Source organism: Chenopodium quinoa, unplaced genomic scaffold, assembly GCF_001683475.1.
Source record: "Chenopodium quinoa cultivar QQ74 unplaced genomic scaffold, ASM168347v1, whole genome shotgun sequence".
NCBI lineage: Eukaryota > Viridiplantae > Streptophyta > Magnoliopsida > Caryophyllales > Amaranthaceae > Chenopodium > Chenopodium quinoa.
In genome coordinates this window covers 6,087,115-6,110,944 of record NW_018744633.1, presented here as the reverse complement: position 1 = coordinate 6,110,944, position 23,830 = coordinate 6,087,115, and the positions used below count along the sequence as shown (strand labels likewise).

Sequence of the window (23,830 nt, the reverse complement as noted above, 5' to 3'; positions counted from 1 at the left end):
GGTTGAGGGAGGTGCGAAAAGGGTTGAGGGAGGTGCGAAAGGGGCAGCGATGAAGTTTATCAAGGGATCGGTGACGTGCGAACAGATCGACGATTCCGATGCAGGGGAGAGTCGGCGAGGGGCGGGGGAGGGGCGGCGAGGGTCAAGTTTTTCGGTGGTTGGGTAGGTAGGAAGGTGGTGATGTGGTGTTGGTAGGGAATGGGAATGGGAATACCTGGGGGTGGGGAATGGATTTAGAAGGATTTGGGCGAATGAAAGGGGGAAAGGGAATGAAAAAAAGGGCTAACAAACAGCAACAAAGGGAATCAGGGTGATTGATTCCCCTTCCCTTTGATAATTACCCCCAACCAAACGGTCCCTTAATATTTCAAAACTTTGTGATTTTTCCCTAAGATTTTTCCCTTTATAAACCTTTCTTGTAACCTTAACACACCTTTTATTTCAAATTATTCTAACCCAACCCACCCAATTAATGATGGCCCAATAGTAACACTGACCCAATCTTTCTTCTTCCTATAGTAAGTAGTACGTGTTAAAGAGACAAAAAATTAAATAAAGTGAGTGAGTGAAAATGTGACATCATTAATTAAATAAAAATAATCACGAGTAGGCCGCTAAATGACAGTTATGACTTTAGGTCGTTTAGTAAACAGAACCAATAACAACCAGAAAAATATACAAACTATTTCCTTTTATCTTTTAATATTTCGTTTTTTTCTATGCTACCATCATAAAATTATTTTTTTTTAATCATAACCAATTTTCCTGGTAATCACATTATTCCACATTTTAAGGATAATTATTTACCCATTCAAACACTTATAAATCAATGACTTCCATTGCTTACTCCGTTCAACTTCAGACTAACCCCAGGTATTTTATAACCCATCTTCTCTTTCTATTGAGATCGCAAATATCTGAACTATTACACTATCAACGTGACAATTAATTTCAGAGCGAGGGAGTTTATTTTTATTATATTTACATGGTATTATCTAATTATTTTTTTTTTTTTGTTTTTGTTTCTCCCGTGTTATTGAATAGAAACTTTGGAGGTTGTTTATGGAATAATAATTCTTCAGCAAAGGCAGTTTATCAGCTTAATACTCGATTTCGTGCTGCGATTTCTTCACGTATTTACTGGTATTCTTTCTTTCTCGCTTATTATGATAGTAATTGATAAGGTGTTGACTTAATTAAAGATTTGTTATGGATGGTTGTTGGATGAATTTATTTCCAAGAATTGACAGAATCATCTATTTTCAAGAATTTTAGGAACTGATTACATGTTAAAAAGAAATGTGTTTTTAGTTAATTTTTTTAACTTGTGATCCAATCATAGTACCAGACTACCAGTACGTGTTAATGGGATGTTTGACATGTTTAGGTCCACACACATGGGCATGTTTATTAAGGTTATTGGCACGTGTTGTCGTGTTGGGTTTAATTTTTTATTTTTAGTTACGTGTTTTACTAACCTAGTAGGGAAATTTTGCGGATTAAAATGTGTACATATGTGTTCGTTCATTATGTTGGTTTTTAATCTTTGTAATCCAAGAATGGCTTATATCTTGGTGCAGTTGATCTAACGAGTTGAATTACTTGTATATATACCTAACAATATAACAATTCTTACATGGTTTCGGATTTCAACATTAGGAGAGGCATGATGAATGGACTAGAATCACTAGATGATCCACTCTTTTAGTTGTAACATAATGTGTTTGAAGAACTATTATCTTCATATTTAGTTTATTTTTGTTAGTATGCCAAATGTTTGATTATTGTGTCTCGCGCTGTGAAGTTCCAGTGCAGCAATCTCTGTAATGGCAGAAGAGAAAAGGGAGGCATCTTTTGATGCAGATAAAGCCGGAGTTATAGTTAAGGAGCTTAGACAACAGTACGATTCTGGAAAGACTAAGACTTATGAATGGAGAGTAGCTCAGTTGGAGGGTATTGCAAAAATGGTTGATGAGAGGGAAAAGGATATCATTGAAGCTCTTAATAAAGATCTTTCCAAGCCTGAATTTGAAGCATTTGTTGCTGAGGTCAGACTAAAAGCTTTTCCAAGTTATTTTGGATGTCAATATATATTTGCAGATTCGTATAGTTATTGAAGTTGAATTTAAGTTATTCGATCTCAAGTATGCATATACTCATGTAATTTACATAGAATTTATCTTTGAGGAATAAAGCTTAGGAAGCTTACATGATTCAAATTTTAGTAGACAATCTGTATTTAATGCAAATCTTTTGTAATGTAGATTAACATGATAAAATCTGCATGCAAGTTGGCAATTAAGGAACTAAAGCAGTGGATGATGCCTGAAAAGGTGAGTAGTTTCTTTTAGACAGTTAAGATTAATATTGACGAAAATCTGGAAGTTAGAACTTGTTTAAGGAGGAAAATGCCATGTTTCTTACAGGTGAAAACTCCGTTGACTACATTTCCTTCATCAGCAGAGATTGTCTCAGAACCCTTTGGAATTGTCCTTGTTATCTCAACATGGAATTATCCTTTCTGTATGTAAGAGAATACCTCGTATTAATCTTCTATGATTATGATTTGGATCCTAGACTTGTGTTTGTTATTAAGTAAAGGAACATGTGTTTTTTTGTATGTCATTGTCAGTCTTACTTATACATAATAAAATTGACAGTGTTGTCGATTGATCCGGTGATTGGTGCAATAGCAGCTGGCAATGCAGTACTGCTAAAACCATCAGAAATTGCTCCAGCCACATCCTCATTAATAGCAAACTTATTTCAAGAATATGTTGACAGTACCTCAATAAAAGTTGTTGAGGGTGCTGTTGATGAAACTTCTGCCCTTCTTGAGCAAAAGTGGGATAAAATATTTTACACAGGTTATATTTGTATTTGTTTTTGACACAATATTTCATTATTTCAGCATAGTTACATCTCCGAAAACCCTTAGCTTCTATCTCTTTTTCTTAGGTAGTGGAAGAGTAGGCCGAATAGTCATGGCTGCAGCAGCAAAGCACCTCACACCTGTTGTATTAGAGCTTGGAGGAAAATGCCCTGTAGTTGTTGATTCTGAAGTCAATTTGCAAGTACAAATCCTTCCTATACTAAAAATCTATATTTATACTTATCCTTGTTAGTATTTGTTCCTCATAATTTTAACTACAGGTTGCAGCAAGAAGAATCATAGCAGGAAAGTGGTCCTGCAATATCGGGCAGACCTGCACTGCTGCGGATTATGTTATTACCACTAAAGATTTTGCTCCAAAGCTGGTAATGCAACTGTTATTGCTGATATCTTATAATGTGTGGAGTTGTGGACTGATTATTGGTTATAGATTGTCTTATATGTTGATATTACCCTCATTGGTTGACAGATTGCTGGTTTAAGTTCAGAGTTGGACAACTTTTTTGGGAAGGATCCTTTGAATTCAAAAGACATGTCAAGAGTTGTAAATTTGTACCATTTTAGACGGTTAGTCAAACTAATGGAGGAAGATGGTGTCTCTGATAAGATCGTCTTAGGTGGTCAAACAGATGAAATGCAATTGTAAGGCGTGCAATGCTCCATGATTCTTAGTTGCTTAAGCTCAGTGGTCTTAATAACACCATATATTCCTGCATACCAAGCATTATTTTTGGTAGCTCTTACCTTATATTCACTTCTACAATGTAGGAAAATAGCACCAACCATCTTGGTAGATGCTCCAAAAGACTCTGCTGTGATGACTGAGGAGATTTTTGGACCTTTGCTACCTATTGTAACAGTAAGTATGATTAGTGTTGAATCCATAAAACTCGGTTTGTTGAACATTTTATACATCACTGTTCCTTTTCATTTTGTTATTATATTTTCTAGTTGATTATAAGTGTCACTTGATGTTACTTTGCCATTCCCTTTATAAGGTTGAAAAAATTGAAGATTGTTTCGAAGTGATCAAGTCCAAACCAAAGCCTTTAGCTGCATATCTTTTCACCGACAATGAGAAGCTTAAAAAAGCTTTTGTCAAGGACGTTTCAGCTGGAGGAATGCTCATCAATGACACTATCTTGCATGTAATTCTTCATTTCCTTAAATCAATTCTGCAAAACAGAAATCAATTTTTTTTTCTCTGACAAAAGTTTGCTGCTATGTCCTTATGCTACAGCTGACTGTTGATGCATTACCATTTGGAGGAGTCGGTGAGAGTGGCATGGGCTACTACCATGGAAAATTCTCTTTTGAGGCATTCAGCCATAAGAAGGCCGTTATGTACAGAAGTTTTGATGGGGATTCATCAATTAGATATCCACCATACACGCTGAAGAAGCTAAATCTGTTGAAGTCTTTGTTGAGTGGCAGCATTATGCAGATCATTCCTGCCCTACTTGGATGGTCTAAAGAATAAAGATTGATATAAAGTTTTGTTTTTTGAGGGAATTTTTTGATACATGTAATAGAAATAATGATTTTGTGTATGTACACTTCTTAATTTATTTTAGTATTGGTTTTACAATTTCTAATTGTTGTTTTTACAATTCTGCTGTATAATGCAATAATATCTAATTTATTTACCATTTCTTTAAATAAAGATTATGAAAGATATAAAATCAGGAAACCCTTCTAGATAAGGATTTATTTACCTAGGACATCAAGTATCAATTTGATTTTGATAAGATTGATGGCTCTGAGATCAGAGTTGGATCAATTTGTTTTGAATTGATCTTATGGAATCGAAGTCATGTCAAGAATTGTTATTGGCCCACTTTACACGGCTGAAGAAACCAATGGAGGAAGATGATGTCTCTAAAGGCCGTCTTAGCCTCTTAGGTGATCAATCAGAACTCAGGAGGAAAGCATTTGTAAGTTGTCATGACTTGGCCTTTAGTAGTTCAATTTCAGTAAATAATACGGTACCATGCACATTGTTGCTAGTTCTTATTATACTGTCTTTACATGGACAATGTAGCAAAACAGCGCCAATTATCTTCCTAGGCGCACCATAACTCTCCTTTAATGACAGGAGACTTTTGGACCTTTTCTACCTATTGTTCTGTGAGTAAGATCGGTGTTAAGTACATAAGACACAATTTTCAGAATGTTAACTTTCTTTTATGTGCCTACTATTTCTCATTTCAAGGTTGCAATTTCTATTTACTTTGCAATCTCCTATTATGTTCAGAAAATTAAAGACAGTTTTGAAGTGATCAGATCAAGTCCAAACCAAAGCCTTCAGCTGTATATGATTTCGCTTACAAAAACTCAATAAGCAGCTGCAAAATGCTTTTTTGTTAGTGACATTTCTGTTGAAGGGGAATGCTCATCATCCATCATTCCATCAATGACACTATCTTGCATGTAATCACCCTAAAATTTTTACTTATATCAGTTTGAAAGATGTAAAACAGAACTGTATTCATCATGAAAAGAATTATACAAAGAAATTATTAGAGCCTTTTTTTCTCTGAAAATTTGTTAATCTGCTGATGATCTGATGCAAACTATACTTACATGATCATACCTATTTAAGTTAGTCTAATGTACCAGTCCTATTTTTGGTGCTGGATTATTCTGTACAAAAAAGGAACAATATACTATACAATGGTGTTGAAAAGGAAGTATAATTAAGGTCTTACAAAAACAAAATCTTACCACACAGTAAAATTAGTTTTAGATAGGTTCTCATTAAGATTAAACAAGGAATACCCAAGTTTAACATACAATCTAAATAAGCTTTTATAGATAAGAGTATTTCAAATAAGAAAATCCGGTGAATATAACATACCCCTCAGTGCATCTAGAATTCTTCTTAACATATCATAACTTTATTAACACGACCTTCTCAAAATTGAATGTTGTATAAGGAAAAAAAACCAATCACGATATATAAACCCATGTCAGTTATAACCAACACCTAAACTCGTTAATACAGTATTATAGACGACATCACACTGTTCACCAAAAAAAAAATAGACGACATCACACTCGTAATTCCACTCACATCTTCTAACCATATTACAAAATTTGTATGCCACAATCCACTTGTCATCATCAAGCATTTTTTAATTTGAATTCTTGTAAAATTCAGGAAATTAGGGTTCCTGTTTTTTTATAGGACAGAAGAAAAAACAGAAAATTTTAGGGGAAAAAAATAAACAGAAACAGAGGCAGTGAGAATACAAACAGTATTTTTCTGACAATGTGCAAAGCACCAAGCTACCAATGCCCCCAAAATCTCTCTCTGTAAAAACCCTAACTCACATTGCAGAATATTCCGACCCTAATTTTCTCTCTCCTCCTCGTCGGCGACCCCGATGAAGCGACCTTCGCCGGTGTCAATGGCGGATTCGCCGGACTTTCCTCCACCTGCACCTCCAAATCATCGGATGAAGAAAACGAGGGAGTTGCCCAATTTGTCGGACTGCAATTGCTGCAATCGTCACATCAATAGTACAAACCCTAAAAATCGGCTTCAAATCCTTGCTAGTGAGTGGCGAATCGTTCTTCTTTGTAAATGTTGCTATAATCTTGTTGAATCTTCGCAATATTGCTCTTATTGTTTAGCTAGGGTTTCATCTTCATCAATGGAGTCGTTTCATGAGTGCAAGAGATGTCGACGTAGGGTTCATAAGGCGTGCGCTTCGATGTTTCCTTTTGGTTTAGGTAATGGTAGTAATTGTAGTGATGAATTTTCGGTTTGTTTTGATTGTTGGGTTCCGAAATTGATTGAGAATGATTATAAAGCTAGGGTTGTTGGTAGTAAAATTAAGAGTAAAGTGGCGAAAACCGGGGGTGATTTGACGAATTCTTTGGGGAGTTCTGGGGTTTGTGATTCACAGGATATGGGGAGAGGTGAGGATGCTTTGAATGATGTTCAGGTTGTTGCTCAGAAGAAGGTTGCCGCTGCCCGTGAGGCGAAGGAGAAGGCTTTTAACAAGGTGATGGATGCAACGAAGGCGATTGCTGTAGCTAGTAGAGCTGTGGGTTTGGTTAGTGTAGATAGGGGTGGTGATCAACAGGGTTCAGCAGTTGATGTGGATGCACAATTGGCTTTCAGGTTGCATAGAGCAATGAATAGCTCACCTCGAATATCGAGGAACTGGTGTTTGTTGAATAAGCAATGTGAGGATGTGCCTGAGGTAGATGGTCTTGGATTGCAGACAGCTATTGACCCGAGTTGCTCTAGCAAACCTAGCAATGTTGGAGGTGATGGGGAAAGTGGATGTCCTGAAACTGTACAAGATTGTGAGCATAAGTGTGCTAGAATACAAGACGAGAAGCAAGGTGGTGATCTAGATGGTTGCTTGATTACGTATAGCAGGAAGGGTCGGGCATCATTAGAAGCTAAGGGCAAGAAAGAACCTGATTCCTCTCAGAGAACGCACTGTAGGCGGTGGTCATCAGGAGCTGTAAAGATCAAGGAGGAACATGACTGCCCTATGAGGACATATAAGAGGAGGCTGTCAAAAGTTGAAAGGTGCAAATTAGAGCTTGGTTATTATACTAAAACATATAGCAGAAGGCACTCAGCAATCCCACAATGTAAAGACAACTTAATCTATAGCAGTTATAAGCTAGATAATGGAGCTCCAGCAATTGTTTTGAAGTGTTGTGAGGAATCACCAGCGTTCACTACTGCTTCTTAGCGTGGATTCATCTTTCTAAGCTCTGAAGGTCTGGCTTTTAGTCTTCCTACTTCCTAGCTCCTCCAGTACAAAGAAAATATTTTTTTATTGGTGAGAATCTTCATTTTGCTGTATAATACATGATACTGCTTTCATGCTTTGTATGTAATTGAGATGTTTGCATCCTATGTTTTTATACAAAATCATGTGTTTTGAGTAGAAGTGGAAGGGAGGGAATTTGGCCTCACGGGAAACGAAAAATTGTCTGTAAATTACTAGTTGCACCTGTGGTGTTTTCCCTTTATGCAAGGATCTTTTCCCTTTGCTTTTGTGTTTACTAGCTTATATAAATGATAAGACTTGCGTTTGATGGTCCTATATAGTATACAAATTAGAGGAAGCCAAAATTTCCATAAGGACCCAAGTTGTTTAGGAAGCCATGATTTAGTGAAATCAGTGTTCTTTAGTGGAAGTTGGACGGCTTCCAGCCTTGTTTGCACCCTTGCCTCTGTCCTACTTTCACTCGACCGGCTAAATTATGGACTATAGGAGTGGATAGTAATTAATATGTTGCAGACTAGTTGACTATCTTGTAGATTAGATGAAAACTGATTCAATATAGTTATAGTTTATCTTTGATTGTCCTGATTAGTATTTTTGTTTTCTAAGCAACTCCACTTTTGAGAAAACTAGATACTTCTAGATTGTTTGATAATCTTTTTTATTGGTATATTATTTAGCGCTTTGCTTGTGGGTCAATATTTTGGAGGCACCTTGATAAGTTTTTTATTGTGAGTATTCTAATGGGGCTTTCTTTCTCATAGACTGAGGATCTGTGGGTTATTTTGTAGTTTTCCTTTTGTAGATGTGATGGTTCTATTGCTTGCCTAGATACAACTTCTCTCAATCCTGTAGCTGTGACATTCATTTCTTGTGTTAGCAGTTAGCACTCAGTGGTTGATTTGTGTTAGTATGACAATTGCAAAGATAACCTGTATAAAAAAAAGATTTACATGTCATTGGATGTGAAAAATGGGGATAATATGTACAATATAGTGTTCCTTTTTCGCTTTTCATTGGCACAAATTAAGGCTGTTAGTTCATCACAAACCTCAGGGAGAAATAGAAGTAATAAAAAAATAAAAGTGTCGGAGCTCACTATGATTGTCAAGATATGGCTTTTGAAGAGTTACAAGCCTTTCATGGACCAAGCTTAGGCTGAGTGGCCGCTTTCAAATTGCATGTTAACCATCCATCAAGATGAAGATTTTTGTTTATAGTTTAGAGTTTAGACTGCATGCAACTGTATGCAAAATTTATATTACTGATCTTAGGCTGCAAGCATTTAATTATTTGAGGTATTTAGCCAATTTTGTGTGCTATGTGGCTATGTGCTGAGAGATTTGATATCATCCGGATTCTGGATCTGGCTGCCTGGCTCTTCTGAGTGGTCTGTTGGAGAAAGGACACAGTGTTACTAAAACGCCAATAAAACTTAGATCTTCTATATAAAACAATCTAAGTTAAAATAAAAAAAAAATGAGTAGGATGGAACTTGAAATTTATATCCATGACTAAAGAGTAAAGTGTGTTAGAAGATCCCCAATCAAAGAAAAGAGTGTGGGATACCTTGGCGAATATCCCCTTTTAGGTCTTCACCTTTTATGAAAACATTTAGAATAGCGCCAGTAGTTGAGTTGGAAATTTTGGGAGAAAATGCAAGCCATTGCTTGAGAGACAGATTATTGAGTAAACCAACATTTATGAAGCTCCAACGTATAAAATTGGGGTCAATTGGTATCAATCATTATTAACATCTCGGAAAGGCTTTTCCTCCCATGTGTTTAAACATCTGGGAAAGACCCTTCGTTTTGAATGCCTGACTAACTCCTTAATTATGTGATGGTCATCAAAGATCAAACTTCCCTTGATGAAGGTTTGTTCAGCAAGTTCAAGATGAGTAACTGGAATAGCTTGAAGCTTTTTTTTTTGGAGGTTTGGAGATTGACTTTGAAGGTTTAAAAGATAGTCCAATAGATTTGCTTATTTTAGATGGAGACCACATCTGCATGTCATGCTACCGTTCTTACAATTCTATGGGCTTAAATGCTTGGTTACGACTGAGATGTATTAAAATACACAACATCCATATGCTATTGGCAAATATTGAAATAACCTAAAAAAAACCTTTTTGTTGGGTTCTTTGACACAGCCTTATCAAAATTCTACAATAAAAGCTTTTACAAGCTTACAAAAGTTGTGATACGCCTCGTGGTGCTAATGCTGACAAGTGACAAGTTTTCTTCCCATTTTGTGTCAAAAGAACTAGTATGCTTTTGATTATCATGTACCAAAACTTGGGATTTATAGTGGACTAATCAGTTTCTTTATGACTAGGGCAACGCTTTTGGGTTAGGTGTTTGCAGTTGTTGTGGTTGTGGAAGAGTAGTAGGGAAGGGGTAGTGGCATATTGAGTGATTTCCATACCTAGATCTAAAACAAACAATAAGACGAATTTGAAGTCTATCCTTTATTTTCCTCGTGTTTCCCTTTTTTAAACTCTCTCTTTCCCCTTCTTGAACCAAATGCGCCCTTATTTTCTTTCTCCTATGCTGCAGCTCCTTGCATCTGTCTTTTTAGGCTCACCTTTCTTTCAGGATTTGTGGCTTGGCAGCTATCAGCTATCAATTTTGTTTAAATGTGGTATAAAATATGCTAAGTAAGGCGGAGAAAGGAGGAACAAAGTTTCTTTTGCTTTTTCTTGGGAAGAATCATTTTTCACTCTTTGATTAAGAAGGAAGAATCATATTTCTTGGGAGAGGGAGACCGAAATTGACTTGATTGGAAGGAGTTAGGAAGGATATGAAGTATGTGGATTTGCATGAGGATGAAGCATTGGATCGTAAGGGGTGGAGGAGGAAGATTTTGGTCGATGACTACACGGAATAATCAAATTTGGCTCATGTAGACGACCCACTTATGGGATTATGGCTTTGATTGATTGATTAAGAAGCTATGTTGTTAGTGTTGACAAATCAGTCACTATTCTGTAGAGATCTGATTTGTTGATTACAATCTATATTAGTCAGTTTACCTTTCAAACTGACAAATAGGCAATATTGCAATAATCTCAAGGATCCAAATGGTTTCTTTCTCATTGTTATCGTTTGAGCTTTTGTGCCACTTTTCTTTCAGCTTGAAAGCATTCTGTGGCTAGGTTAATCATTCACATCATTGCGATAATCTGGGTTTTTGTGTTCTCTCCTGCTGATCGTTATGAATAGGATCTCTCTGTTACCCAGAATACAATGTAAGCTAGGCTTCCTAATAGCAGTGTTTTAATCTTTGTGTATGTGCTGTGATATATGGTAAAATATGCAGAATAAAGTGAAAGGAATGGATCGCTGTATTTGATAGAATACTGGCATGGGTTATTGTTATATAGTGTATACTGTTTCCAGATGAAAATGTTTTGGCGGGTGCGTTTAAAGCAAATGTTAGTGATAAGTAGGAACTTTGGAGACAAAATTTGGAAACCAAAGATGGATACTTTACCAATTATTAGGTAGGGAAGTACTGAAGATTGGAGTTATCAATTGAGATATTTATGGAATCCGGTCTGGATGGATAGAAAAGAAGAGGGGGGGGGTGAAGATGGAAGATTGTCTGAACACTATGCAATTTCATTATTCCTCTGATTATATAAGGAAAATATTATAGGATTGGTGTTTGTTGATCAGTTTAAAGTGTCGGGCTTATAAAAATAGCATGTTCGCATGATGAACATGTAAAAGATGTGTATTTTTGAGGCGAATGTGTAATGTCACAAGAAAAAATAGAATCTAAAGTAGGTTTAGAGAGTTACCTAGGTTAAGATGAATTAGAATCAATTGTGGTGATTTGCTTTGTCCAACATCAACGTCAGGAGGCTCCACTTTGTAGGATGACAAGTTGGAAAATTGAAGGTATTAATTGTAACCGAGGGAGACCAAAGATGATAAATTGGAAGGGATAAAAAGAGGTGTGCAAAACTAGGCCCTCCAAGTTCATAGCATTGAATTGGGGTGGTGGAGAAGGATTCACATGAACAATTCATGGGGATGACATCTTTGTCCATGTAGCCAAACCCATCCTTTTGGCATTACCCGGCTATAATATTGTTGTTTATGGTAAGAGGTGCCACATGACTAATTTTAAAGTGTGCTAGATTGTCCATGCTGACGAAGGAATTTCATTCTTGGATTGTAATTTTTATGTAATCCTACAATTTTTGTGTTATAATTTCTCTTCCATTCTTTAATTTGTTTCACTGTATGCCCTTTTATATGTCTCTGGCTTGAGTTTGTATTCCTTCACTGGCATAAATACATAGAGATTTATATTTTCTTGTAGAGATAGATGCTAAGCTGAAAGAAGGGATAAGTGTAGACCATGTTATAGCATAAATCAACACTCATAACCTTCATAAGCATCAAAACGTACTCATTTCTCATTGGTGTGTTGTCAATCATGTCATTGCGAGGTAATACTTGTGTTGTGATCTCTTATTCTACATCTCTCTTATCTTAAAAGGGCCCAGCTTGATAATGTCCTTGTACAATTCATATTATATCTTGCTGATCATAGATACAGCCAAGATTTTTGTCTCAAACATTCAACAAGATGCAGTAATTCTCTTAACAGAAAGGTGTTGTGTTATAGCATCTAAATTGCCCTGTACTACAATGGAACATGTGTTTCCAAATTTGTTATACTTTCTTCATACCTTTAATATTGCAACATGGAGGGGGATTACACATCCCGAAGCACAGTTTTATCTTTGATAGATTAATTACTGGCTTTGGAGAGTGATGCTGACTAATAGCACTGTTGCTCAATAATAACTTTGGTCATATTAGTATTGCAGGAGATTTTGACTTCAGCTCTAAGTCCTGCTCTCCTACATCCTGTCATCTTTTATCTGCATTGTGTCCTTGCTGATTTTCCATCTGGGGAAGCTTGCTATGGCAAGATGTACAATTAGCCTCTTTTTCTTTAAAACTTACCCCTGCTTTTGGTGGTAATATAGAGATTCGATACTAGTGTCTTTGAATTCCTAGTGATGAAATTTTTCTTTTAGATTTTAGGTGACTGCTATCTTGGTGGAGATCCTATGTAGATTGTGTGCTTGTATGTATACTGGGGTGGGAGTTTAAGAAAACATATTTCTTGAGAAAGTGTTGTGGTGGGTTGGTGGATGTGATTCATGTGAAGGCTCTTCAGATAACCATTCATATCCTGCTTTTCTGTCAGGAAATCTACAAGATTAGTGCTGAATAAATGCTATTTAGGTGTCTTTTCTTAATAGGAGAAATTCTTGTACAAATGAGAGGACTAGGACTTAAAAGCCAATGTGAAATTATTGCATTTAAAATGATGAAGTACTCCATATATTAAAGATTTTTTTTTTCTCTTTTTTTAGGTGTGTGATGTGAAATCCTATCATTAAAAGGCCTGAAGACTCCATAATTGAGGAGTTTTGGCAAACAGAGATAAAGGAGATCAAGTGGAGAGCATTGTATCTTTTAGGGTATTTGAGGATTGAGATTATGTAGTAATCTAACGATTCTCTTTGAACAAATCCTTGTTGAGTTGGAAATTATTGATACATCAGGTCCTCTGGCAGTTTTAGGATTTTTTTTTTTTTTTTTTTTTTTTTTTGGGGGGGGGGGGGGGGTTGGGGTGGGGGGGGGGGGGGGGGGCTCTTAGCACTTTTTCTTCGAAGTCAGAAGCCGCTATCAGCCTTCTATTTTTTCTACCCTTAATTCCAGTGCAATTGTACTGCGATGGAAGGAGTGCTTCTGTAGGGCTGTAAGAGATGCCACAAATATCGATCTATTACCAACTGGTTTTTCCCTGTGGACTATATGTAGAAGAAACTTGAATGGTAAGCTACTTCTCATCATTCTGCACTTGTGGTCTAAAATTGTGATGTGTGCTGGACTGCTGGGTTAGGTCAAGTTCTTTCCTTTTGAACTCATTTTTGGTTTGATGCATCTCCTTTAAGTATCCTGACTTCAGTTGGAAATCTTGGAACAGTTTCCAAAGAGACTTGGATTAGGAATTGCACCAGTAATTGGAAGATGTGGAGTTGGGTTTTTTTTCTTTGTCAAACACCCTCTTAATTAGATGACTCAAATAACTTACTAATTACTTAATTAGCTATACTCAAAATTTACTTTCTCAGATCTTTTTTACTTCCATGGGTTTCTTAAGTGCAAGTCATTTTCCGTTCTGAAGTGTGTCGGAATACGTTATATGTAGAAATCCATTTCACCTGAATAATATCCTCCACAGCCTGACTGCTGATTGCCTTGGATGTTCCTGGTTCCTTGTTTCTGGCTCTCCCGGAGTTTTAAACCCGGTTTTTATTTTCCAGGGTCGTTCAAGCTTTTTTCTGGATTATCATAAGAAATGTCGGGGCTAAGTTGCAGGCAAATTTTGAGGAAGCTGACTTGCATACCATAGGGCTACCAGAGAAGTTTGAAAAATAGTGGAGCAATGTATTCTGTAGATTGGCATAGAGTTCTCACAACAGGTTTAAGGGTTGTGATTTATGTGATACTTTGAGTGAGATATGAGCAGAATCTGATTCTTTGTCTTAACATGCAATATACCAGTGATGGCATTGTAAATTTTTGAAATAGATATTAAACAAACTATTTTCCTTGTGGAAAATGCTTATGTTGTATATAATTCTTTTTTTCGTGTACCCATGGCAAGAATAGAGATTCCCTTACTCCCCCCCGCCCTCTCCTTCCCCAATTCTCAAGTGTAACCTACGGAGTATGTAACATTTTAACATGTTGGCTGACCTATAAGCGGTGTCAGTTCTGTATAATCTTTACGAATTAAATTATAGTATTAAATAAATGCAGGACTGTAATGAACTAATGACATTGAAAGATTTAACTTTGGGAGATTTAAATCAAGATGTCCATAATTCTCCTCACATAAAAAAGACTATGCACATACTTTGTACAAGATTGTGTTTTTGGTTAATAAAGATGAAAATGAGGAAGAAAATTACGAGTACCTAAAGAAGAAATAAAATTCTTGCTCATACACAATAATCTGCATGTAAATACACGTCAAATTGTTCATCATGACTTTTTTTTAGTAAGAATATTTCTGCTTATATCGTGCTTGTTCCTTAATACACTCCCTCCCTCCTAAAGCTAAGTTCAGATTGTTTAAGTGGACCAGCCGACGAGATGGGTCTTCACTTAAACAATAAAACTTACCTAAAAATAAGTTTTATACTCTCTCTGTCCCTTTTTTTTGCACCATATGCCCATTTTATATGAGAGCTCATATGATGCAAACAAAAGGGGTCAGAGGGAGTATTGCTTATTTATGTGATATCCGGAATTGGTTTATGTTAACCTAGCTATGAGAGGAGGATAATTTATGACGAAGTATTCCTTTTTTTTTTTTTCTAGAGGAAAAATGTGGGTCTTTGACACATGTGCACAAGTTGTAAAGTTGGAAGACAATTTAATAAAACGAAGTCCTTTAGTAATTGCTGATTGAATTTGATATGACAGCCTTCGTAGGAATTTAGCTGGGGATGTTTTTCAATAACTGGCTTCCTAAACACAATCTTATTTGTAGGCTATGCTGCCAGCCTGTTTATGTCACTGCTACTGCTTGGATTTTGCTGCTGCTTTCGTCTTCAGATTGTTGCATATCAGTTTTACAGGTTAGTCTGATTGTCATTTTTAAAAATTATAATTTCTTCACAATAATATATTTTATAATGTTAGCACTGTAGTATTTCATACAAAGTAAAAATACTCTTTATCGTATTAATAGTGTAATTTGAACTAGTTATGTGAAATAATTTCAGCGCTTCCAGACGTATGAAGTACAATTATTGATATTGGGTTAGGCTATTATTGTCTTTTACAAAGTTGGTAAGCCCACTTCCATAATTTGTCTTCGTGTTTATAGACCATACCGCATGAATAGTAAATAAATGACATCCAATCATTTTGGTCCAGAAATAAACTTTCAAGGAAACTTTCAGGAAATTTCCTTTTTTAATCCTCAAGTCCTACCCATTTGGTCTATTTATATTCCTAAAGTCTTAATAATAGTTCTTATAATTTTTTTTAAAAAATAAACTTATTATATATAGCTTTAATGATCTAACATAAAATAAATAAAGCTTATTGTATAAAGGATTCCTTTTCCCACCTAAGAATAATAAATAAATAAATAAATAAATAAAGAAGAAAAGAATCCTTTTTGTTTAACCCCCCAAGTCAGAATTACAGTTGCGTTAACACTGTTTTATTTCCCCTTCATTGTATAACAAGAAAAGAACATAAGAAAAATCCTTAAAGAAGCAAAAACAATGTCACAATAACAATTTATTCCAATGTAGGCAATACATATTTTCATCTAACAAGTCAAGAAATCCCAACAGAATCATTTTAATTATTTTTTATTTTGTACAAAGTGTTTGTTTTTTAGCATATAGTATAAATAAGACTTTACAACTATTTCAACGACCCTTGATAACAATCCCAACTGTAGAAACTAATATATCTGAATTATCTGATTGTGTTGGAAAAAGAGAAAATAATGAGAAGATGGATAGAGATGTTATGGTTGTTGGTGTTGCTCTTTTTGAGCACAACATCAATGTTAGAGTGTAGTTTTAATGGTAATAATGAAAGACAGCCTTATTATTATTATAGAGGTCGTCCAATGCTTTTAGGAGCAACTTCTTCATCAAGCTCTCTTCATCGGAGGGTTTCTTCTATTGTTCTTCCTATGTATGGAAACGTCTATCCTCGAGGGTAATTCTCGTTCGATTTCTCTTTATCTTCTTCTTTTGTTTTCATTGAGTTTGGGTGATGTTAGAGAACTAGCTCGATTGAAATGGTTGAACTGATGGTTGAAGACTTGATCGATAGTTTTGTCTTTAATAAGCATTTGTTGGTTGTTAAGGTTGATTAGTGTTTAAAGTCTGTTTTCATTGAGATTCTGCTGATATTGCTGGTATTTGTATATTAGAAGCTTGGTGAAATTGGGAAACTTGCATTGATAGTTTCAGAGGTTAGTTATTACTTATTAGAATGTGGGTGTAATGTGTGATCTGTGTTGATTGGTGTAACAGATAAGGGTCAGGTATAATCTATGTAATTTGGTAGACTGTTTTCTGGAAATTCTGTTTATGGTCTAATATGATGTGTTCGATTGTCATTTACTCATATTAAGTACCCTTTATCCGAAATTAATGGTCACATATATTATTCTGGGATGTTTAAAAAAGTGATAATCTTTTCTTAAAATACTGATGGGTTGTGCTTGGATTTTAATGTATTTTCCCATTTGGAATAAATGGCGGATAGAAATTGGGAGGGACATACAGCTATGGTCAAGGTAATTTAAGATCATATTGAATCCTTGAATGTGACAGATTGAGATAATGTGACAACTACTCGGACAAAGGAGTAGTTTGATTTTCTATTAACTGGTTTTGTTGGGTTGATAATTGATATATTCTAGTGAGACATTGTCCACTTTGATATGCAAAATTTGCCCGTGATAGATTGTCATTCTAAAAATCTGGAAATTCTCTACTAGTCTCTTTCAGAGTTCAGAGACTTCAGAATATTGAGTAGTAAAATTCATGTAATTGAGTGCATCTCATGGTATGTACTCATTGATATATCTTCTCGCAGATCATGGGGAAGGAAAAAAGAAGGGGGGGGGGGGGGGGGAGTTTAGCTGTTACCCTGAGTTTCGTCAATTTGATGTAGGCTGCGAATGTCATGCTCCTAGATGGTGACCATTGTTTTGTTGCTGACGTATAGCACAATGATAACTGAATTCATAGTATACGTTCATGAAGTTAAATATCTATTGCTATCTTTTAAGAATTTAGTCTCTCAAGTATTTCGGTAATTGCATTGCAGATTTTACTATGTACAAGTCCTTGTAGGAAATCCTCCAAGACCCTACTTTCTTGATCCTGATACAGGCAGTGATCTCACTTGGCTCCAATGTGATGCACCCTGTGTCCGATGTACCAGGGTAAGTGGCAATTTTAGTTTTCTCAAATTGATTGATTTGTGATTGTTTCTGCATTTAACAATATACTCTATTCTCTCATTAATTTTATCTTATCTACTATAAGTAAGATACCGTGATTCAAATCATAGGAATGGGGTTTTTTCGGTCTAATGACTTTGCCAAACTCCTAAGTATAATCTCCTGCTTTTACTGACTGTTACTTGTGTTTGAAAATTAACTGCAGGCTCCTCATCCCCTTTATAAACCCAGCACTGACCTAGTAGCTTCGAGAGATCCCCTCTGTGCTGCGGTGCAACCTGAATACTACAAATGTGAAAGCCCTGAGCAATGTGATTATGAGGTTGAGTATGCAGATGGTGGTTCTTCTCTTGGTGTTCTTTTAAGGGATGAAATGCATTTTAACCTCACAAATGGAGACAGACAAAGCCCTCGTTTAGGAATTGGGTTAGTTCTTTAATGTGTTTGCCTGCTTTGTGTTAATGTGTTTAAATGGTTAGTTTGTGTAACGATTTTTAGTAAATTTGCAGATGTGGTTATGATCAAATCCCCGGCTCATCTCACCATCCCTTGGATGGGGTACTTGGCCTTGGCAAGGGGAAAGTCAGCATTGTTTCACAACTCAGTGATCAGGGTTTCACCAAGAATGTTGTCGGTCACTGCTTAAGTGCGCGAGGGGGAGGTTATATATTCTTCGGAGATCAATTATATGATTCTTCACGATTGGTTTGGACAAACACTACTCAGGGTTACTCGTAAGACTATTTTCACCTTTTCAGTATTGTAAAACTTTGGTTTGATTTATGGTTGCCCCTTGGTGAAAAATAATGTTTAATTTGTTTCCAGGAAACACTACTCACCTGGATTTGCTGAGCTCATTTATGGTCGGAGAGCAACTGGAGTTGAAAATCTTCTGGTGATTTTCGACAGTGGGAGTTCCTACACCTATTTAGCTTCTCAAGCTTATAACACCCTAGTTTCCCTGGTGAGAATCTTGAAAAGAAAACAAAGTCTTAAACTCGATTTATCATGGTTTTGTAGAATAAGGTTTTGTACTAAACATAATTAGTTAAGGAACAATGAGTTCAGATAGGTGCTACCAAGTTTATCTAAACCGTTAGTACATTTAAATTAGGGCTGAAAATTTCAAATAAGTAGAATGCAGATGAAAAGAACAATGCCTTGAGTGGTTTTAAGTTTTGACAGTTTTTGAGAAATTATAATTGCTTTGCAGTTGATGAGAGATTTACATAGAACGTCTCTGAAAGATGCAACTGATGATGACACGCTTCCTGTATGCTGGAAAGGTAAAAAACCTTTCAAAAGCATACGCGATGTTAAAAAATACTTCAAGCCTTTGGCTCTAAGCTTTGGAGATGGAGGCAGATATGCTGCTCATTACGAAATTCCTCCTGAGAACTACCTCATTATCTCAGTAAGCACCTTCAGACTGTCATTTTCTTCTGCACCCCTTTCTAAATTCCTGACAGTATCTAATACAGCAACTGTTTTTTTGTATGCTAGATAAAAGGCAACCCCTGTTTGGGGATTCTAAACGGTACTGAAGTAGGACTACGGAATTACAACATCATTGGAGGTAAATATTGCTACGACATAATCCTTGTGTTGATCGCCTTTTTTTAGCTGTTTAAGTAGTTTCTTGACTGGTTTCCTTTCCTGTTACAGATATATCGATGCAAGATAAGATGGTGGTCTATGATAATGAGAAAAATAAGATCGGATGGGGACCGGCTAACTGTGAGAAACTTCCCAGGGGATTGGCAGCATCGTTATGAAGGTTGTTCGATTAGATGTCAATTGTTAGATATGTAAGTATACTAAATAATATACAAGGCAGGGCATAGAAGTTGTAAGTAGGCAGATACTTGTCATGTTCATTAGGGTCATAAACTCTTAATATTAACATTATTGTTGGGTTTAAACACTTTAATTCCAGTCCCCAATCGCGATTAAGATTCAAGAGAGACAAGGAATAAACATCAATTATGTAATTTACCTTTTCCCTCTACTTTAGCACAAAAGGACATGACTTTTTGAAGAAAGATCATTTTACAAAAGGATGCAGTATTTAGTGAGTGTAATTTGTTTGGTTGACATAAATTTCGCTTCTTATAATCAACCAGAATACCAGATAGTAACGTTCGATCATAGACTTTGAATTAAAATGGTTGCTAAAGACATTCATTTTACGCGTTTTTTACTGTCTTACAAACCGATATATTAATCAAAACTATACTTGTTCTAGAATCAAATGTATGAATTGAGCAGTCAAATTCAGTAAGATAACTCATGAAATGATCACATTGTTGGACTAATAATGCATTAAACCTTATTACATCCATATTAACTTAAACCTGATTACAGTAAAAGGCAGGTGAATTATTTCAAAAGATGTATTAGTGGATAATTTCTTTTTAATTGAATTAGCTTTAATTATCTTGTGATTATGATTTATAATGATGTATCTGATGTATGTTTGACTCTTAGAAGTTGGAAGAGGTTGAGTTTACATTGTCAAAGAGTTGGACTAAGGCCCAAACGTGCAAAGTTGGCTTGTTTAGTTACTTTTGCCTTTTTGACTCCCATAATTTGCCATCAAAGCTCCATTTTCACACTCCACTATTAATGCTGGGACTTGAGTGTTTAAATATATTTACAAATTTTTCTCAACATTATGACTTTTTTTTATTTTGATTTACTCCGTTTCGTGTTAGGATATAGTCACTATCCCTATTGGTTAGCGGATTAATTTACTATGTATATATCTCGGCATATAAATTTTTGCATCCGATTGGATCATGATAATATCAACTTAAGTCAACTTTGTTTCAGTTAGCTTATGCTATGATTTGAAATCAGTAATCAAACAGGAGTCAATTGTGCAAAAAGAATCAAACTCAAGTACTATAAATTGGCAACTATTTCCATTCAATTTGTCATTATATATATAAATATATATATATATATATATATATATATATATATATATATATATATATATATATATATATATATATATATATTCACTGCAATTGATTGTATGATATGTATCCCTGCCTAATTACATACAATGATACAAGTAGTTTACAAAGTGCCATTACTAAAACATAGATCAATGATGACTTAGTATGAAGTCAAATAAAGTTTTCAAAAGCTAATAAAGTTTCCAAAGTTTTTTAATTGTAAAAGTGTATCAAATGTATTTTGACTATCATCTTATATTTAATAAGAATATCCACTCTGATTTATGAAGACTTAAACACTTCTTTTTATTGTATTCAATTCAAAACACCTCTATAACTAATAAATTATTTATATCTATTGTTGTTTATTTGAAAATATCACAGAATAAGGGTCTGTTCACATTTATTGAAGTGAGCTGAACTGAACTGATTGGAGCTGAACTGAACTGAACTGAACTAGTTGAAATGAATTATTTTGTGAGAGAGGGAAATTAAGAGCTGGACTGAACTGATTGTAACTGAACTGAACTGATTGAAGCTGAACTGAATTGAAGTGAAATTAAGTAAATGTGAACAGGCCCTAAATCATTAAATCATGTGAAATCAAATAATAAAGCAAAATTCTTTCAAAAAAAATAATAATAAAGCAAAATTGATAAAGCTCCATATAATATGTATTTGTAAAACAATAAAATCTAAATTAATAAGCTTTGACCTTTTCCTAAAAGAAGTTACAAGTTTACAACAACAATATCTACTCCACGAGAAGTATCCATTATTTTTCAAAGTCACTGGCGGCCACAACCTCACGTGTGGTAACTTTGACTCACTTTGCTATTTGATGAGGCTAAGTAACATAGCTATTAGGTAATTAGTGTTCCACTTATTTATTGATTTTATGGTCCTAACAAATCGATAAATCTATGTGTAAATGGTGCAATTGTGTATCTATGGTCCTATTAATTTGATATCGAGTACATATGTTGAATATAGTTTAGTGAGGTCTTTTTCGCGTTAAATAGTCTCTTAATTTAACTGGATCTATGTCATTTTGTTCAAGAAATTCTCAGAAAAAAAAAATATGTTAAATAGGTTGTAAAATGAGATTGAGCTAGTAATGTTTTATTATACAAATTTATTATATTTTGTATTTAAGACAAAGTATTTATTCATAATTAGTTAACTTTTACATCATACTCATATTTTCAAACTAAAATCAAAAACAAAGTTGACAAGTATCAAGCTTTATAACGCCGAAAATAAATACGGCCCTTGCATTTCTTAAGCTCCAAAATAATTGCTCCAAACTACTTTTAAGTTCAAATTCCAGAGACTTGAACCCTGTTCTTCACCAATTATAAAGAAAAAAATTGTCACTAGAATTGAATTTGTGATAGTTTTGTCATGATATGAGCAATTTTATATTTACAACGTGTATTGTGTGCAGCTAACCACACCAAGTGGCCGGATAAAAGAGGGTTCCTGAGTATTAGTCAAGTAACCCCTATAATACGTACTAATCCGGTAACCCTTAACATTGCGAATAATCCTTTATAATACTGACAAAGTAACCCATGTAACACTGAATAAGTAACCCTTATAACAATAACGATATAACCCCTGTGATGGCTGATTACACTATGTAACCAGACACATAAAAATTTATGTTATACCAATTTTCAAAATATAATTTTATATCATGATTTAAGTACTACTCCATAGTCCATACATAGTAAACATAATTAATTAAAGTACGTAACTCATTATTAATAAATAAAATTAAACTATTACAGTTAATGTGAAATGAAAGGACTATATAATTTTATATGATGATGCCATATACTCGTAATAGTCATATGTAAATATCACAGTATCACATATGCATCATATGATGCCATATACTCGTATAGTCCTATATTAGATCTTTGATAGTGGGAATTGAATTGAATTGAAGAAGTGACACCTTTTAAATTAATTTGGACTAAAACAAATGATCAAGTTGGTCCAGTGTATCATAATGTTGCCATCATCCATCGACATAACTATTATTATTGCGTAAAGCATACTACAATTTCTGGCGTCTTGTTTTATCTGCAAGTGCTTCCAAACTCATTCATTTCATTTTGTTTATTTATTTAGAAATAATCGTTCGTGGGTTTTACTTACCCATTAACTATTTAGTTGCCTTTTATCATATATATATATATACTCAAATACAAGTTCGATGGTTTGGTTTGAAACTGTGGTACTTTCGTCATAGGATAACTGTGGTCACATCCTTTGATATTGAGCACATTGCACATAGGGAATATGCTCACCTCACTTAAATAACTACTTCGTAGTTCGTACTACGAAGCCTGTCGCATTTTTTTTTTTCACAATAGCTAATTTTGTTGAACAAATTATTAACGGGTAACGGGTTGAAAATTTTTAAGGAAATGTTTCTCATAAGTCATAAGCCTGTATGTGAATATAATATTTTAATTGATAATATCTTTAATTATTAATAAGTAAAAACTATAACAATTGAATATTAATAAATATTTATTGAGACGATTTCAACAACTATGACCTATAAAAATATATTTATTTTTATGTATAATTCATAAACATTAGTCAAAGTTAATTAGATGAAAAGCATAAAAAGTCAAAACATTTCATTTGTTTAAACACGGAAAAAGTATAAATTTCTTTTTTTTTTTTTAAATACTAAAATATACCTAATATGGGCTCTTTACCTAAACCTTGTACAATTGCCTTTATAGAGCTTCTTATACATTGTATAGCAATCACGAATAGTAGTCATAGACTCATAGATATTTAACTAATGTATAAATATATCAACAAATTAAAGTGAGAAGAACAATAATGTTATTCAAGTTAATGCTCTATTCACAATATTGGATAAGCATTGATATACCTAGGTGGTAGATTTTTTTTTATCATATATAATGTGTATTTTAATTCTAATAAGTATACTACAATTTGTAAACAATTAACTATTATCTATTCCGCGTGTACTTTACTCTGTAATTTGGTATCTTAAATATATAAGATAACAAACTGTAAATTTAAAACAGAAAAATATGCTTGTAGACTTGAAACCTCTTAACATGAGTTCAAAACTTTAAGATCAATTTAGCTAGTAAAACAACACTTGAATTTAACTAAAA

At 34.5% G+C, this 23,830-nt stretch overlaps 3 protein-coding genes across 7 annotated transcripts; all 3 read left to right on the top strand.

Annotated features, from left to right (window-relative positions):
* Positions 1-235: 235 nt before the first annotated feature.
* On the top strand, positions 236-4,555 carry LOC110701311 (aldehyde dehydrogenase family 3 member H1-like). Of its 2 annotated transcripts, XM_021878947.1 has the most exons (12): positions 236-873; positions 1,045-1,143; positions 1,805-2,048; positions 2,265-2,333; positions 2,427-2,523; positions 2,661-2,867; positions 2,959-3,074; positions 3,154-3,258; positions 3,363-3,535; positions 3,662-3,752; positions 3,892-4,041; positions 4,134-4,555. In XM_021878947.1, the coding sequence occupies exons 1-12, from the start codon at positions 830-832 to the stop codon at positions 4,371-4,373; spliced, it is 1,635 nt and encodes a 544-aa protein (XP_021734639.1). In that variant the 5' UTR covers positions 236-829; the 3' UTR covers positions 4,374-4,555. The 2 variants fall into 2 exon arrangements, with proteins under 2 accessions (XP_021734639.1, XP_021734638.1); XM_021878946.1 differs by lacking the exon at positions 236-873 and having other exon boundaries at positions 893-1,143.
* Positions 4,556-6,071: 1,516 nt separating this feature from the next.
* Positions 6,072-15,429, top strand: LOC110701309. 4 transcript variants are annotated; one of them, XM_021878944.1, is made up of 2 exons: positions 6,072-7,701; positions 15,244-15,429. In XM_021878944.1, exon 1 carries the CDS (start codon positions 6,280-6,282, stop codon positions 7,609-7,611), a length of 1,332 nt encoding a protein of 443 aa, XP_021734636.1. In that variant the 5' UTR covers positions 6,072-6,279; the 3' UTR covers positions 7,612-7,701; positions 15,244-15,429. The 4 variants fall into 4 exon arrangements, 3 of the variants coding, with proteins under 3 accessions (XP_021734636.1, XP_021734635.1, XP_021734634.1); XM_021878943.1 differs by lacking the exon at positions 15,244-15,429 and adding an exon at positions 14,009-14,343 and having other exon boundaries at positions 6,073-7,701; XM_021878942.1 differs by lacking the exon at positions 15,244-15,429 and adding an exon at positions 13,052-13,284 and having other exon boundaries at positions 6,073-7,701.
* A 267-nt stretch (positions 15,430-15,696) lies between these two features.
* On the top strand, positions 15,697-19,685 carry LOC110701310 (aspartic proteinase Asp1-like). Its single transcript, XM_021878945.1, has 8 exons — positions 15,697-16,436; positions 17,559-17,676; positions 17,900-18,120; positions 18,204-18,428; positions 18,520-18,658; positions 18,908-19,108; positions 19,198-19,270; positions 19,360-19,685. The coding sequence occupies exons 1-8, from the start codon at positions 16,219-16,221 to the stop codon at positions 19,467-19,469; spliced, it is 1,305 nt and encodes a 434-aa protein (XP_021734637.1). The 5' UTR covers positions 15,697-16,218; the 3' UTR covers positions 19,470-19,685.
* The last annotated feature ends 4,145 nt before the right edge of the window (positions 19,686-23,830 follow it).